The sequence below is a fragment of the Caretta caretta genome, chromosome 1, assembly GCF_965140235.1.
Source record: "Caretta caretta isolate rCarCar2 chromosome 1, rCarCar1.hap1, whole genome shotgun sequence".
Taxonomy (NCBI): domain Eukaryota; kingdom Metazoa; phylum Chordata; order Testudines; family Cheloniidae; genus Caretta; species Caretta caretta.
The window spans coordinates 265009965-265023899 of NC_134206.1; the positions used below are offsets into that span (position 1 = coordinate 265009965).

The 13935-nt window shown below is 45.8% G+C and overlaps 1 protein-coding gene across 5 annotated transcripts in view; it reads left to right on the forward strand.

The window, feature by feature from the left end:
- GRIN2B (glutamate ionotropic receptor NMDA type subunit 2B) overlaps window positions 1–13935 on the forward strand; it is a 285971-nt gene that overhangs the window by 256602 nt on the left and 15434 nt on the right. For all 5 annotated transcript variants that reach the window (XM_075124250.1, XM_048835352.2, XM_048835354.2 and 2 more), the window contains 3 exons: window positions 5163–5323; window positions 7503–7690; window positions 11801–12039. In XM_075124250.1, coding sequence (XP_074980351.1) covers window positions 5163–5323; window positions 7503–7690; window positions 11801–12039 — 588 coding nt within the window. The remainder of the gene's footprint in view (window positions 1–5162; window positions 5324–7502; window positions 7691–11800; window positions 12040–13935) is intronic.

Genomic DNA, 13935 nt, shown 5'->3' on the forward strand with positions numbered 1-13935 from the left:
CCTTAGAAGTTTTTAAGGTCAGGCTTGACAAAGCCCTGGCTGGGATGATTTAGTTGGGATTGGTCTTGCTCTGGGCAGGGGTTGGACTAGATGACCTCCAGAGGTCCCTTCCAACTCTGTTATTCTATGATTCTAAGATGAATTATCTTGGGCAACATGTGGAAAATGAAATCTCTCTCTCTTTCTCATTCTTACACATACATACCCGAGCACAGGTTCATGCACATACACATCACATGCCGCACACACACAGCATCTCACACAGTCTTTTGTTCTCTGTCACGCATACACACATGCCTTGCCTCAGTCTCTCTCACAGGTGCCATAACACATCCCCACGTACAGCACATGGCATTGGACACACTGTGGCCTGGTGTACACTTCAATGTTTCGTTGGCGTAGTGAGGTTGGTCGTGGGTGTGATTTTTTTTTTACCACCTCTGACTGACATAGCTATGCTGGCAAAATCTCCAGAGTAGATGCACTTACAGCAGCAAAAAAAAGGTCTTTTTGCTGGCATAGTTTATTCAATTCAGGGAACAAATTTAAGCTGTACCAGCAACAGAACTCTGTTTCTGGTTTGCGCTGCCTCTCCATTAGGGGTGTTGGCCAGTGTAGCTATTTCTGGTGTAGACAATGCCTGTAACGTACAGACAACCATGTGCAGATGCACTTTTCTCTGGGAACCGTTTGGCGATGGACAATATATATATATTTTAATCTCAAGTTAATTGTGGCCAATTAGCTACCCTCTTTCCCCCTTATCCCTGCCAATCCCAGCTGTCTGAATGGGGGGGAAACTATCACCTGTTTCATTATGCAAACTGATATCCAAACAGCTGAAAACAGCATAGCCTAGTCTTTTGTGTGGCATGGCTCCAAATTGCTCATAAGATTCCACTGCCAGACACGTTGCTTAATGCACTGCTGCTGAAAGCTTTCATGGAGGAGTGTGGGGGGAGCAGGGAGTGAGACTCTCAGCTGTGGTTGACTGCCAGCCCTGGGCATAGTGTTTGTTTAACCCCCCTGAGCACTGATAAGATCTCAGTCCCTGAGGGGATCATGCCTTCCCGAAGTCACGGCAAGGTTTTGATTTACTACTTCTCACTTTCAATGGGAGGAAGAGGAATATGAATGAGGAGTGGCTGTTCGGCTTCTAATGTACATTGCCACAGAAATGCACACACAGATTCAGCCAGAACCACAGTGAAACACTTTTGGACAAAAGCACTCATATGCTACTCTATCCAGATAGACCAATACAGTGCCTCCCCCCGACACCTCCACCACACACACACACTCCATATGTGCATTCCCTTTGTCCGCTCCCCTGTAACTCACCACATAGGGAAATTGTTCCTCGACTTGTGTTGTTACTCCACCTGTCCCTCATCCCCTTCCCTGTAAGGAAGGGAGAGGAGTTACTGTCACTCTGTAGCCCACATGTGGACGTTGTTTGTGGGTGCCTGGGAGCCCGGGCAGAGTAGCTGTGCCCCTGGGTGTTTGTAGAAGGGGTATTTAAAATGTGTGAAGAGGGAGCAGCTTAGGGATGTGGGATTTAGATCCTGATGCTTTACACAAGCATCCACATTTAATTTCTGAATCCATATCTAATGAGCGTCCCCTCTCCCGTAACCCCCCCTCACCCCCAGCAGTGACCCTCTCCACATAATGCTCCTCCAGCAAGTCTCAGCCAGTACCCATCCTTTCTTGTCTTCTCCTGGGGAGGCCCAGTAGCCCGCTTTGCCTTCCCTGGGTTGGCATCTTCTGGGCAGCTGGGGAGGGAAGCCCACTCCCCACCTTTGGTTCTTTCAGTGGCAGCTAGGAAGCCTGCTCCCCTTGTTAAAAACTGTAGCAGCAGCTGGCATCCTGCGTCCCTCTTTTGGCTCTCCCAGTGAAGGCTGACAGCCTAGATCCCCAGTTCTGCATCTTTGATGGACCAGCAGGAGGCACATTCCTTCCCCCAATACGCAGTGCTGGCATTTTCTGGGGGAGTAAGTGGTCATCCTGCTCTTCCACTAATTGTTGCATTTTGGGAGCAATAGAAGCAAGCAGAAATGCTCTGCTTGATCCTGCTGCTCCAGGCTCTTTCAAACTTAAAGCACAGTGGGCATTGTACTCCCGTAGTGAGCCAGGGTGTTCTCCAATCCCTAGTGAAAAGGACAGAAATGGGGTTCTTTCAGGGCTATCTTCCCTTGAAAAATGAAACTATATGACCATTTCTCAGAGGGTAAGGAATTTTCTCCTTTCCCCAGCCTCTTCCTTCTCTCTTGGGGCCCATGGACTGTTGAGTGGCAGCTGGGCATCGGTTCTTGTCAGTGTTATGAACATAAAGCCAGGAGTCTGGGGATGAATATTTATGTGTGTTCCTGTCAAGCTTTAGAGCCAAGGATCTCTGGGTCTGGGTACTGTTATGGATCCTTGCATATAATTTCTAATCTCACTCTTCGCAGGGCTGCAGTGTGCATAGTGGTGGGGGGTGTATATTCTAAGGTGCATCTGCATATTTGCCTTCCATTGAACAATGAGAATGGGTTTGTTGTTCTTTTTAAAGGGATGGTAGTGAAATACCTGGGCATAGATTTCATAACAGCCATTCTTACCAGCTACAGTTTCTAGGGCCAATCTTTTCCATTTGTAGGGAAAGATAGTTTCCTTCACTAGGAGCATTTTTGGCTTAGGAGATTGAGAATGAGGTATGGTGGCTGGTCTTAATCTGGTCCCTGATCAGTGGTGGGGAGCACTAGGTGGCTCAGGGATCATGTTTTTATTCTACACCACTTTACATGGTAATGAAATCTGACTGTATTCCTTTTAACTCCAGCCGGTAGGAGCAGCTGCAGAAACAGCCCAGGCGCAAGGATTGCTGCACTTTGGGGAGTGGGTAAAATGGGGCCCCGCCAGAGCTACCCCTTCCCCCAGCACTCCTCCCCCTGCACACAAAACTGTGCAAGGGAGACCCCCCCCCCACACACACATTCTAGGGGGGCACTAAGACCCAGGTGGTGACTCCCTTCCCTACTGCTATGTGGCCTTGTGGGAAAACTGCAGAGAGGAACCAGCCAGACTCCAGCTGGTAGGAGGAACAGCCGTGGAAGCAGCCAGACCAGGGACCTTCAGACATTTGGAGAACTTGCTACAGTTTTGACTGGACTTTCTCTGCCCTGTTTTGATTGGCTGTTTGCTCCAACCCTTTCCCTCTCCCTCCTAACCTCTTCACTCCACACCTGCCCTTCTTCTCCCTTGCCCTGTCCACCATCACTCCCTTCCCTTCAATGTCCCCTCCCCCTCTCTTCTCTTTTCATTTAGCTGATCCTCTCTTAACTAACTCCACCCCACAAAAATAAATGGTGGCACTAGCCTGTCTGCTGCCATGACACTGTTCTCTCAGCCTGTGTGTGCTAGACCCCTTCTCCCCTACACGGTGTCTGTCTGGTCTATTTAAATGGTAAGTTCTTTGGGACAGGGACTGTCTGCTACTCAGTGTTTGTACAGCACTTAACACAATGGAGCCCCATGCTTGGTTGGCCCTGGGTCACCACTGTAACCAAGATGAGGTTTAATAATAATAACTTGAACACACTGCAGTGATTTTTTTCCTACCAAGGTTTGCTCTTATTACAATTTTTGATCGTTCCAAGTTTGTCTGCTCCCATTGGGAGGGACTCCAGGTTCTGAGATGCATTTTTTCTTAAGTGTCAGCCTGTGTTTTGGGAACCAGATCTGACATTTCCCATCCGCTGAGGAGCAATGGTGGATGCATTCATTATCTTTCTCTCTCTCTCACACACAGCAGCCAGTCCATCTCATCATAACTAAAGGGAAAAGATTCCCTAGCTTAGACAGCAGAGGGGTCCGATGCATACGTATAAATAGGTGTGATGTATTCCTGCCACTAAGGGGAATGGCACATGCAGGTGCACACAAACACAAATGCTGGCCGGTTGCAACCTAAAAGAAAAGTTCTGCTAGCACAACCAGTGTATAGAATGTATTCTGTGCAGTAGAGTGCAGTGTTGCACACACATCCTGTATCTGACATATTCCATGCAGTAGAGGGCAGTGGTACACACACACATGTATACTCACACACCAGCCAGTCTGTTTTCTCAACAATATCTGGTCAGGTTTGGTCATTACACCAAGATCTGAACTTGCCTCTCATGACCCCCAAAATGGACGATCAAAAGATGGTACTAAACGGGGAGTGCCATGCAAAATACCTTTCTGCAGCACCAAGGACTTGACTAATAAATGCATGATTTATTTTTTCTTTACTACTTTTATTAGGTTCCTCGCTTGCAATTTTCTGTGCTTCTTCCTGTCTCCCTGTTGTATGGATTTTAAGGAGTCTTGATAATTGGCAGTGGTAAATTTTACTGCTCATAAAACTCCAGAGAGCATTGATTGTGACTTGAGTTAAGCAAGTGGCATATAAAGTCTTATTGCCTTGCAGTCATGGGGGAGTTTTACGGTGAGTGTATTTCTTGTAAGCAGTAAAAGGTTTGGAGGTTTACTTCCACCATCCCTGTCTCAGCCATCAGTTGTTATTAGTGAGGGGCATACCTTCAGCAGAAGTGGGCTGTTGAGTCGGGAGACATGCCCAAAAGCAGAAAGCAAACTCATAGTTTGCCAAACTGGAGGTGGAAATGTTGTGAGAAGAGCCTTTCCTCATTATTATTGCAGTTCTTCCTGCCCCAGGAAGCACAGAAGTTGAAAAATATATATATTTTTGGAAATGAAGTGATACAGTCAGGATAAAAATGATATATTGTATTTACTGAAAATCCTTTCTGACCTTTGTTCCTAACCCATGCACTAGGGTATTTTTTTTTTTTAAATAAAGGATTTAAAAAAATCTAACTTACCTTTTTCCTTCATGATGGTCGGTTATTTTTTGCACTTCTTTCAGGTTGGAAAGTGAAACTAGATGGATAAGTTTTGCTTCCTGGTACTTAGGCACCAGCCAGACGCTGTTATGTTTGGAAGTAGGGGAGTATTTAATTTCTTTTAAAAAAATATCCACTCAACCTTAAAAGAAGATTGGGGCTAACTTCGACATCACTACGGATGTTTTCTATCTCAGTAAAGTGGGTTTTTTTATGCAAACTACTGCTTATAGCTGAAAGATTCTGAGGAATTTTCTTTCTGTGCCTTTCTAGTTCCAGAAACCTAACGACTTCTCGCCCCCTTTCCGCTTTGGGACGGTTCCCAATGGCAGCACAGAGAGGAACATTCGCAACAACTACCCTGAAATGCATAGCTACATGGTGAAGTTCAACCAGAGGGGGGTGGACGATGCCCTATTCTCGCTGAAGACTGGGTGAGGCCTTCTCCTTCCAAACTTGTCCATACCATGAGCTTGGCTTCTTTTCCTGTGTGTCTGGTGCTTTGAGGATCATTCTCCATGATTTATTGCAAAGGTGACATCCACCATGACAACTGCCAGAGTGATTTGGCCTTGATGCTATTTGCAACTGTTTTTGTCAGTTTTCCTCTAACATTTGTACAAGTGATTTTTGTTTGCTTGTAAGAATATTTGCGGAAGGAGAAAATCTTGTGAATACTTGTTAGTACCCAGAGCCTCAAGCTGCTCCATGCAAGCAGAGCCTTATGCAGAGCAGCTTGCAGGGTGGGGCCAAAGTTTGCTCCAGAAGTGTTTGTACAATCATCTTGAAATTTCTTTGATTTCCCTCCTCTGTTTCATAAAAGATGAAGTCAACCAGGGAGCAGAAGCAATACCATGTGACTTGATTGATAAGTCACACGCCAGTATGGCAGTAATGAATATTGTATAGTGGAAGGCATATAGTCGAAGCAAATAGTTTGCGAATGACCCATAGGGTAGAAAATCTTGCATAAAGTGCCTGTCAAAATCTTTTGAATCCTGAACAGATCTGTGAAAATCAGAGTCTCTTCATAGATAATTTGGAAAACAGAGAGGGAAACATTCATTGGAAAAAGTATGTGCTCTGAACAACTTGTTTAGGTGTACCAGTCACTATGCTCCCCTCCGAGAGCTAGGTAGAAGCCCTATCTAGTTTACAGGTCTCTGTATGAATAAAGCCCCTCCGCCTTGTTAAACTTCCCTCTAGTTTTCAGGGCCCCACCCGGTGCAAAAAAGATCCTTGAGCCTCACTCTGGCTTGCAAGGCTCAGCACCCACTGATAAGGTTTATTCTGAAGCACTAAGGGATGTTCAGCCAATTTAATTTTTAGATTGACTGAACATTTCTAACCTATTTGCTAGGCTCAGGGGAGCGTAGCCCATTACAAATGACTATACTGTTTCTGGATGCCATCCCTAGAAATATACATGTCAGGATAGGCATCATCCAGGAAATATATATGCCCTGAGATAGATGTCATCCTAGAAATGTACTCCGTTCAGAAGAGATGTCATCCCTGACACATAAATGCCCTGAGACAGACTTCACTCTAGATAGGCACATGTACTGGGATACTGGCCATCCTGGAAATCTACTTACAGTGGATTAGAACGATGAGGTGGCTGTGAACGTATGTGGGAAATGGAAGGTCTTTTGTCCTCTGTTAAAAGTGGTTCAGTTCATATTTAGTGGTAGGATTTACTCCTCAGCTATCTGATTATTTGGAAGATCCAAATTCCTGTTCAGGTATTTTCCCTAGTTGCTCCCCCTTGTACATGACAAAAAAAGAAAAAAGAAAAAAAGAAAGATTATTTTACTGGGATGCAGAGAGGGGCTCCCAACAGACTGCTCTGCTACCTGCCATCTCTCGAGTGTATCCACCCTAGCATGTCATTATATAGCGTCAGCGTTGGTGATTCCTCTGAGTCTGTACTGAACTCGTTTTTCGCCGTGTTCTGCTAGCAAGGCACTGTAACGCTAAAGCTACTGTCTTCATGGTGAGACGTAAGACTGCTTTCCTAACCACTTGTCACAGTTAAAGATCCTATGGGATTTTTCACAGTAACATAGGAGTTAAATTCAGGGTCCTGACCAAATATAATCTGAATAATTACATTCTGCTTAGCTAAATCACATCATCAGTGGAAATGGCTTTCTTCCTTACTTCAAGTCCTAATTTGTTGTGCGGTATTTATGTATTCAGTAAAGTACTTTAGGATCCTTTGGGGTGAAAGGCACTATATAAATTCAAGATATTATTTTGAACATAAACGTCCCTTCAGCTTCCTCTTCATTCAGCCTTGACCCTGTAATAGACTTCTGTTCTAATGTTCCTTCACACTGCCTCTTTGGAGACCATGCTGGATGTCAGGGAGAGAGAGATGAGTCCTTATCTAATCTAACTCAAATTCAAAAAAGATTCTCGTCTCAGATTTCAGTTCCTGTTGAAGGTTCAGGAGTCAATTTACAGTATTCTATCTGGACGAGTTCCTCCCATCCTTACTTAGTTAACACTGTTCTTGGTATCAGCAGTTCCTTTCAGTTATGTGCAATGATCTGAACTCACACAGATCTTTTCTTTACTGTATTCTCCCTTTTTCTTGCACCCCGGCAGGAAATTGGATGCATTCATTTATGACGCAGCAGTGCTAAACTACATGGCTGGCAGAGACGAAGGGTGCAAGCTGGTAACGATTGGTAGTGGGAAGGTTTTTGCCTCTACTGGCTATGGCATTGCCATCCAAAAGGACTCGGGCTGGAAGCGTCAGGTAGATCTTGCCATTCTACAGCTTTTTGGTGATGGTAAGTGGTCTGTGCAAAGAGATATGGGGCTTCCTCTCAAATTTCCAGATCCTGGCTGTATGGAAATGGGGTTCCCTCCCTGACCCTGACATCTTAGACTTGGTAAACGGTGCAAGAGTAGTGAAAAAGCGTGTTGGGAGAGGGATGGGGCGAGACACACACAGTTGGGTATGCTTTATGCAAGTTAATAACATCTTCAGGGGTAATATCACAATTTACAAAGGTTTAATGAGAATTAAGCCCCCAAAAGTTCAGACGTGTATTTGAAGTTTATCTGAACGTCTTCACTCTGGAAATCATGTGAGAACAGGCTTTTCCTTGTCAGATTTTTGGTAGTTATTGGTTTTAGCCATAATCAGAAATCCAAGTGAGAATGGAGCTTTCAGTACTTATTTCCGGCATGCCTGTGTTTTCCAGACTGTACCAAGCTGTGCAACACCCATGTGATCAATAATTAAACATGACTGGAGGAAAGAGAATACGAAACTTTCTTAAACCTAAAAATAAATAAATAAAAAAATAAGCAAGTTGGGGATTCAGGGATAAATTTTGTAGTGAAAGATTTGATCAGTGTTTACTGTATACAAGCTGGTTTTCCCCAATCCTTAGTGAATAAAATACTGCCACTTTAAAGATATGGTGGATTGTTGATGGGATTGGAGCTTCCTTTTTGTTAGACTCTTCTTGTGCTTTTTCTCTCTCTTTCACCTCACTCCTTTCTGGATATTCTTTTTAGAAAATTAAAAATGTTGATCTTATTTTGTAAATGAATAGGAAGTCTAAAATCAGAAAAAAAAGTCTGGTATAGTAAATACAGGAAGAACACAAGAATTGATGTAGGTTAACAGAACAGTGGGCCATCAGTCTGGTAGTGCAGTGGTTCGCAAACTGTGGGGCACGCCCCCCCCCCCAGGGGGTGTGTGGAGGAACATTCAGGGGGCTGAGCGGCAACACCAGGCGGCTTGTGCCAGCCCTGCATAGTGGGGCATGGGCCAGCCCCCACAGGGGCTGGGGAGGGAGTGCCACCTCCATCCTCTGACTCACCTCTGTGGGCCACCCAGCCTGTGGGTCAGTGTGCTGCACTGGTTTCCACTCCTGGCAGCCTCCACGCCCAGCGCTGGCTCCACCCCCAGAGACTGTCGCACGTGCCTTGCCCCACCCTGAAAACCCAAGGGGGGCGGGGCAGAGGGGCAGGTGTTGGTCCTGCCTTAGTGGTGCAGCCTGCCTGCAAGGCAGAAGCAGCCTGCTGCTGAGGAAGTCTTGGCTGTGAAGTAATGGAGGTTGGGTGCAGACAGATTCCATTAATTGGTTGCGGGGAGTGGCGTGACTGTTTGCACATCATTGTGGTAGAGTATTCTTTCTCCAATAGTGGCTAATACTGAATACTTCAGAGGAAGGCATAAAAATCCCATAATACCTCACACTGCAATATGACACCATATAAATGTGGGGAATTTCTCCCTGTCTGTGTCTGATCCTGAAAAGTGTGATCTTCCCCAGAAGCATGAAAAGCATTCCCAAGACAGAGTCTCTCTCTGTTTTTGAATCTCTTTATAGATCCTGAAAATCCTGGGCCAGGGTTGAGTGTGCAATAAATCTAAGACAGGAAATATTTATTGTTACTTGGCATAAATTGGCAATAATTTATGCTGGTTAGACATTTGAAATTTTGACAAAATTGGAAAAAATAAATTAAAAACACTGAAAACATTTTTGTGAAAATGTCAGTCTATTTTTGACCAGTTATAGAGTTGATTGAAAAATTTTAAAATAAGAAATTTCAATGGAAAATTTCATCAACATTTTGAATTTCAGCCTAAAAGATTTTCATAAACATTTTGGCTCATTTGTTGACCTGTGCTAGTAGTAACTGTTTTCTCTCTCCTACCCAAAAACATATATTTTTTTCCCCATTTCATTGAAATTTACTGAAAGGGAAAGTTAAAAACCATGTATTACTGGACTTGGAGATAATTGGTGTCATCTTTTACTCTCAATCCTGCTTTACAGCCTGTTAACAAAAACATAATATTATGAAATGTTATAAATCTTATATATTATAATTTCATTTCTGAATCTGTTAAGAATCTTTACTTCTCCTATAAGTAAATGTTTAAGTATTTGCATTTGGTATCTCAGGCTTTATTTCCTGCTAGTGCAAAAATTTAAATTGCTAAAAGTTTCAGGAAAGTGTTTGGAACTAAACACTTGAAGTTATCCCTCAAAATTCACAGAAAATAAAAACTGAATCTTCCTAAGGTTAAATAAATGCTATGTCAAAAGTTAGAGAATAAGTAAACCTCTTAAAGGAATGTAGTTTATTAATCTGCTATATACCCTACTGGCTGGAAATATTGCAGAGCTGGCAACTTGCCTAGTTCACCCAGTCAATGAGAAACTGGCTCAGCTCATCCAACCAGTCAAAACTTCCCCCATCAACCATCAAGTGATCTGGTTCATCTAGCCCCCAGTGTGTGCAGTGCTGGGGGTTGAAAGCAGTGATGAGCTGCCAAAATCTTAACAACCAGTTCCCTCCTCACCCCACGAGGGGCTCGTGGCCCACCCCCGCCCCCGGGACTCCTGCCCCATCCAACCCCCCGCGTTCCTTGACGTCCCCCCCCCAGGACCCCTGCCCCATCCACCCCTGTCCCCTGACTTCCCCCAGAACCAGGCAGGAGGGTCTCGTGGGCCACCGTAGTGGGTGCCCACTGCGCTCCGCCCCTAGGAGCCACCTGCCAGGGGGCGAGGTGGGGAGTCCCGGCGGTGCTTACCTGGGGCAGCTCCCAGGAAGCATTCGGCAGGTCCCTCTGGCTTCTAGGGGCATGGGAGTGTAGCTGGGGGGGGGCAGGGGGAGTGGCCGCTCCCCACACCGATCACATCAAAAGTGGCACCTTAGGCACCGACTTCCTGGGTGCTCCAGGGCTGGAGCACCCACGGGGAAAATTTGGTGGGTGCAGAGCACCCACCAGCAGCTCCCCACCCACGCCCAGCCCCAGCCCCAGCTCACCTCACCTCCACTCCGCCTCCTCCTCTGAACACGCCGCCCCGCTCTGCTTCTCCGCACCCCAGGTTTCCCGCGAATCAGCTGTTCATGCGGGAAGCCAGGGAGGGCTGAGAAGCAGGTGGCTTTGTGCTCAGGCCCAGGGAGGCGGAGGTGAGGTGGGGTGGGGAGCGGTTCCCCTGCGTGCCCCCCGGGTTACCTGCTGCGGCGCGGGCGGGCCTCCTTGCTCCCCCCCTCCCCAGCTCACCTCCGCTCCACCTCCGCCTCCCTGGGCCTGAGCGCGAAGCCGCTGCTTGCTTCTCAGCCCTCCCAGGCTTCCCGCGTGAACAGCTGATTCGCGGGAAGCCGGTGGGAGGGCGGGGGCGGAGAAGCAGAGCGGGGTGGCACATTCAGGGGAGGAGGCGGAGGTGGAGCGGAGGTGAGGTGAGCTGGGACCGGGCGGGGAGCTGCCAGTGGGTGCTCTGCACCCACCAAATTTTCCCCGTGGATGCTCCAGCCCCGGAGCCCCCACAGAGTCGGTGCCAAAGGTGCCACTTTTGGCTGGTTGTTAAATTTAGAAGCCCTTTTAGAAGTTGTTGTCCCGACAACCGGTTCTAAAAGGGTTTCTAAATTTAACAACCGGTTCCAGTGAACCGGTGCGAACCGGCTCCAGCTCACCACTGGTTGAAAGGTCCATAACCAAGCGCCATGTGCAAATTTGAACAGTGTCTTGCCAGAAAACCTTGCTATGACTTGATATCTCAGTGAGTGAACTGGTGTGGAACTTCCTCAATATAGAGGACTTTTGGTCGCATGGCAGGTGTCCTGTGATACAGCTTTTTGTCACCAATGTCTGGTTATGGCAGAATGTTGCCCTGTTAACTCTCCTCTGACTGATGCAATGTTTTTTTACTGCTTTGAAATGCTGCATCCTACCAAAAGTGCTAGTCACAATGTTATATGGACAGAGTTCCACCATGACCAGACAGCTGGTGTGCAAACAGGGCTCAGCCATTGGAAAAGACCTATCCAGTCAGCTTCTCCTACCCCAGTCCACTTCTACTCCAGTCTTTCAGCCAATGCGGGATTGACTCAACTTTATCTCCTTCTATCTGTCTGTCTCTTTCCAGGGGAGATGGAGGAGCTGGAAGCTCTGTGGCTTACTGGAATTTGTCACAATGAAAAGAATGAGGTAATGAGCAGCCAGCTGGACATAGATAACATGGCAGGTGTCTTCTATATGCTGGGGGCAGCCATGGCCCTCAGCCTTATCACTTTCATCTGTGAGCATCTCTTCTACTGGCAATTCCGCCACTGCTTCATAGGCGTCTGCTCTGGCAAGCCTGGCATGGTCTTCTCCATCAGCAGGGTGAGTGTCTTCAGAAAATGGAAGGAACAGTGCGGAGGTGAAGTCATATAGTCATAGAAATGGGATAGTCCTACTAGATTCTCTTGGCCATCCCTCTTACACACAGCCAGCGAAAGGCTGTTGCCTCCACTATATTGTCCAGCGTTTTGACCACTCTGGTTTTCAATGTTACAAGGGTTGCCACCACTTTCCTTGGGAGAACTGCCTTTTCCTCACAGTGTTTCATAATTTCTGCTCTCTGTTGAAATTGGGTAATGGTGAGGCAGTCGTGAAAATGGGAAACTATATAGAAAAGTTAATGTAACTTTTATGACAGGTTTCAGAGTAGCAGCCATGTTAGTCTGTATTCGCAAAAAGAAAAGGAGGACTTGTGGCACCTTAGAGACTAACCAATTTATTTGAGCATAAGCTTTCGTGAGCTACAACTCACTTCATCGGATGCATTATTTGATCATTTGATGCTTATGCTCAAATAAATTGGTTAGTCTCTAAGGTGCCACAAGTACTCCTTTTCTTTTTGTAACTTTTATATCCCTCCAAAATTGTTTGAAAGGACACTGAATTCTTGGAGGAAAGGTTGTGGCAGTTTTCTCCATCAACCAATTCTCCTCTGGCCTTAGTTAGAACACCAAACTTAAATTGTCCTGTGTGTTGGAGCGATGCAGATAATTCTGTGAGAAATCAGCACTGTCTTGTGATTGTTTTGAGCAGCAGGAGGTCCCTAACCTAAATTCATACTGTGACCAACACACAAGCCCCTGGAAAAAAGGATAGCCACTTGCCCTCAGCACTCACTCAGTGCAAAACCTACCAAAAACATTCCCCTTTCAAGAGTCTCCTTTATCTCTAAATGAGCTTCTCCAGCTAGTCATTTCTGTGTGATCCTTCTTCTTCTCTTGTACATAATATTTGTGCTCCATTTAGAGCTTTCTTCCTCTTCTTCCTGCTTCTGGCATCTCCTTCTGCTCCATTCTGCAGTGAGGTTATAAGTCTGTGTTTTTGATATCACCATCCCTGTGACAATAAAGTGGTCGTATGAAGAGTGCTACACTGTTTGGGGGAATTAGATGGCTTAGTTGAATGGGCAATAGGGGTAGAAAGTCCTTCTTATATCACCAGTCCCAATCTTATCCCAGGTTGGAGATCAGATGGGGGAACTGCATATGTCAGGAGATTATTAACAGAATGCGGATCCTTTTATCTCTTGGTTATCTGTATAAATCTGGGCCTGGTTGGTGATGACTGAAAGTCATTAACCTTCTGCTAGTTGTTGGGTGACCTATGTCACTATGTGAAATGACTTGGTGGTCAGTCCACTTTATAATACACTGGTGTTCACTTCACATTTGACATTAATTGGACCCCAGATTGGTAGCCTCACTAAGGAGGCAAATGAGGAATGAGTCATGGAATCTGAACACCTCTCTTACCCACAAAAGTGGCCCTTCTGTGTTATGGCTGAGATACACTGGTTGGGGAAACATGGAGAAATCTTGTACTGCTGCTGTCTGTTTTGCAGTTGAATTGAGGATTTCACTTTCCAAGGATGTCAATCTGATTCCTGAACTAGGGGTCACCAAATGAAATTAATAGGCAGTGGGTATAAAACAAACAAAAGGAAGTATTTCTTCACACAACACACAGTCAACCTGTGGAACTCTTTGCTAGAGGATGTTGTAAAGGCCAAGACTATAATAGGGTTTAAAAAAGAACTAGATAAATTCATGGAGGATAGGTCCATCAATGGCTATTAGCCAGGACGGGCAGGGATGGTGTCCCTAGCCTCTGTTTGCCAGAAGTTGGGAATGGGTGACAGGGGATGGATCACCTGATGATTTACGTGTTCTGTTCATTCCCTCTGAGGCACCTGGCATTGGCCACTGTCAGAAGACAGGA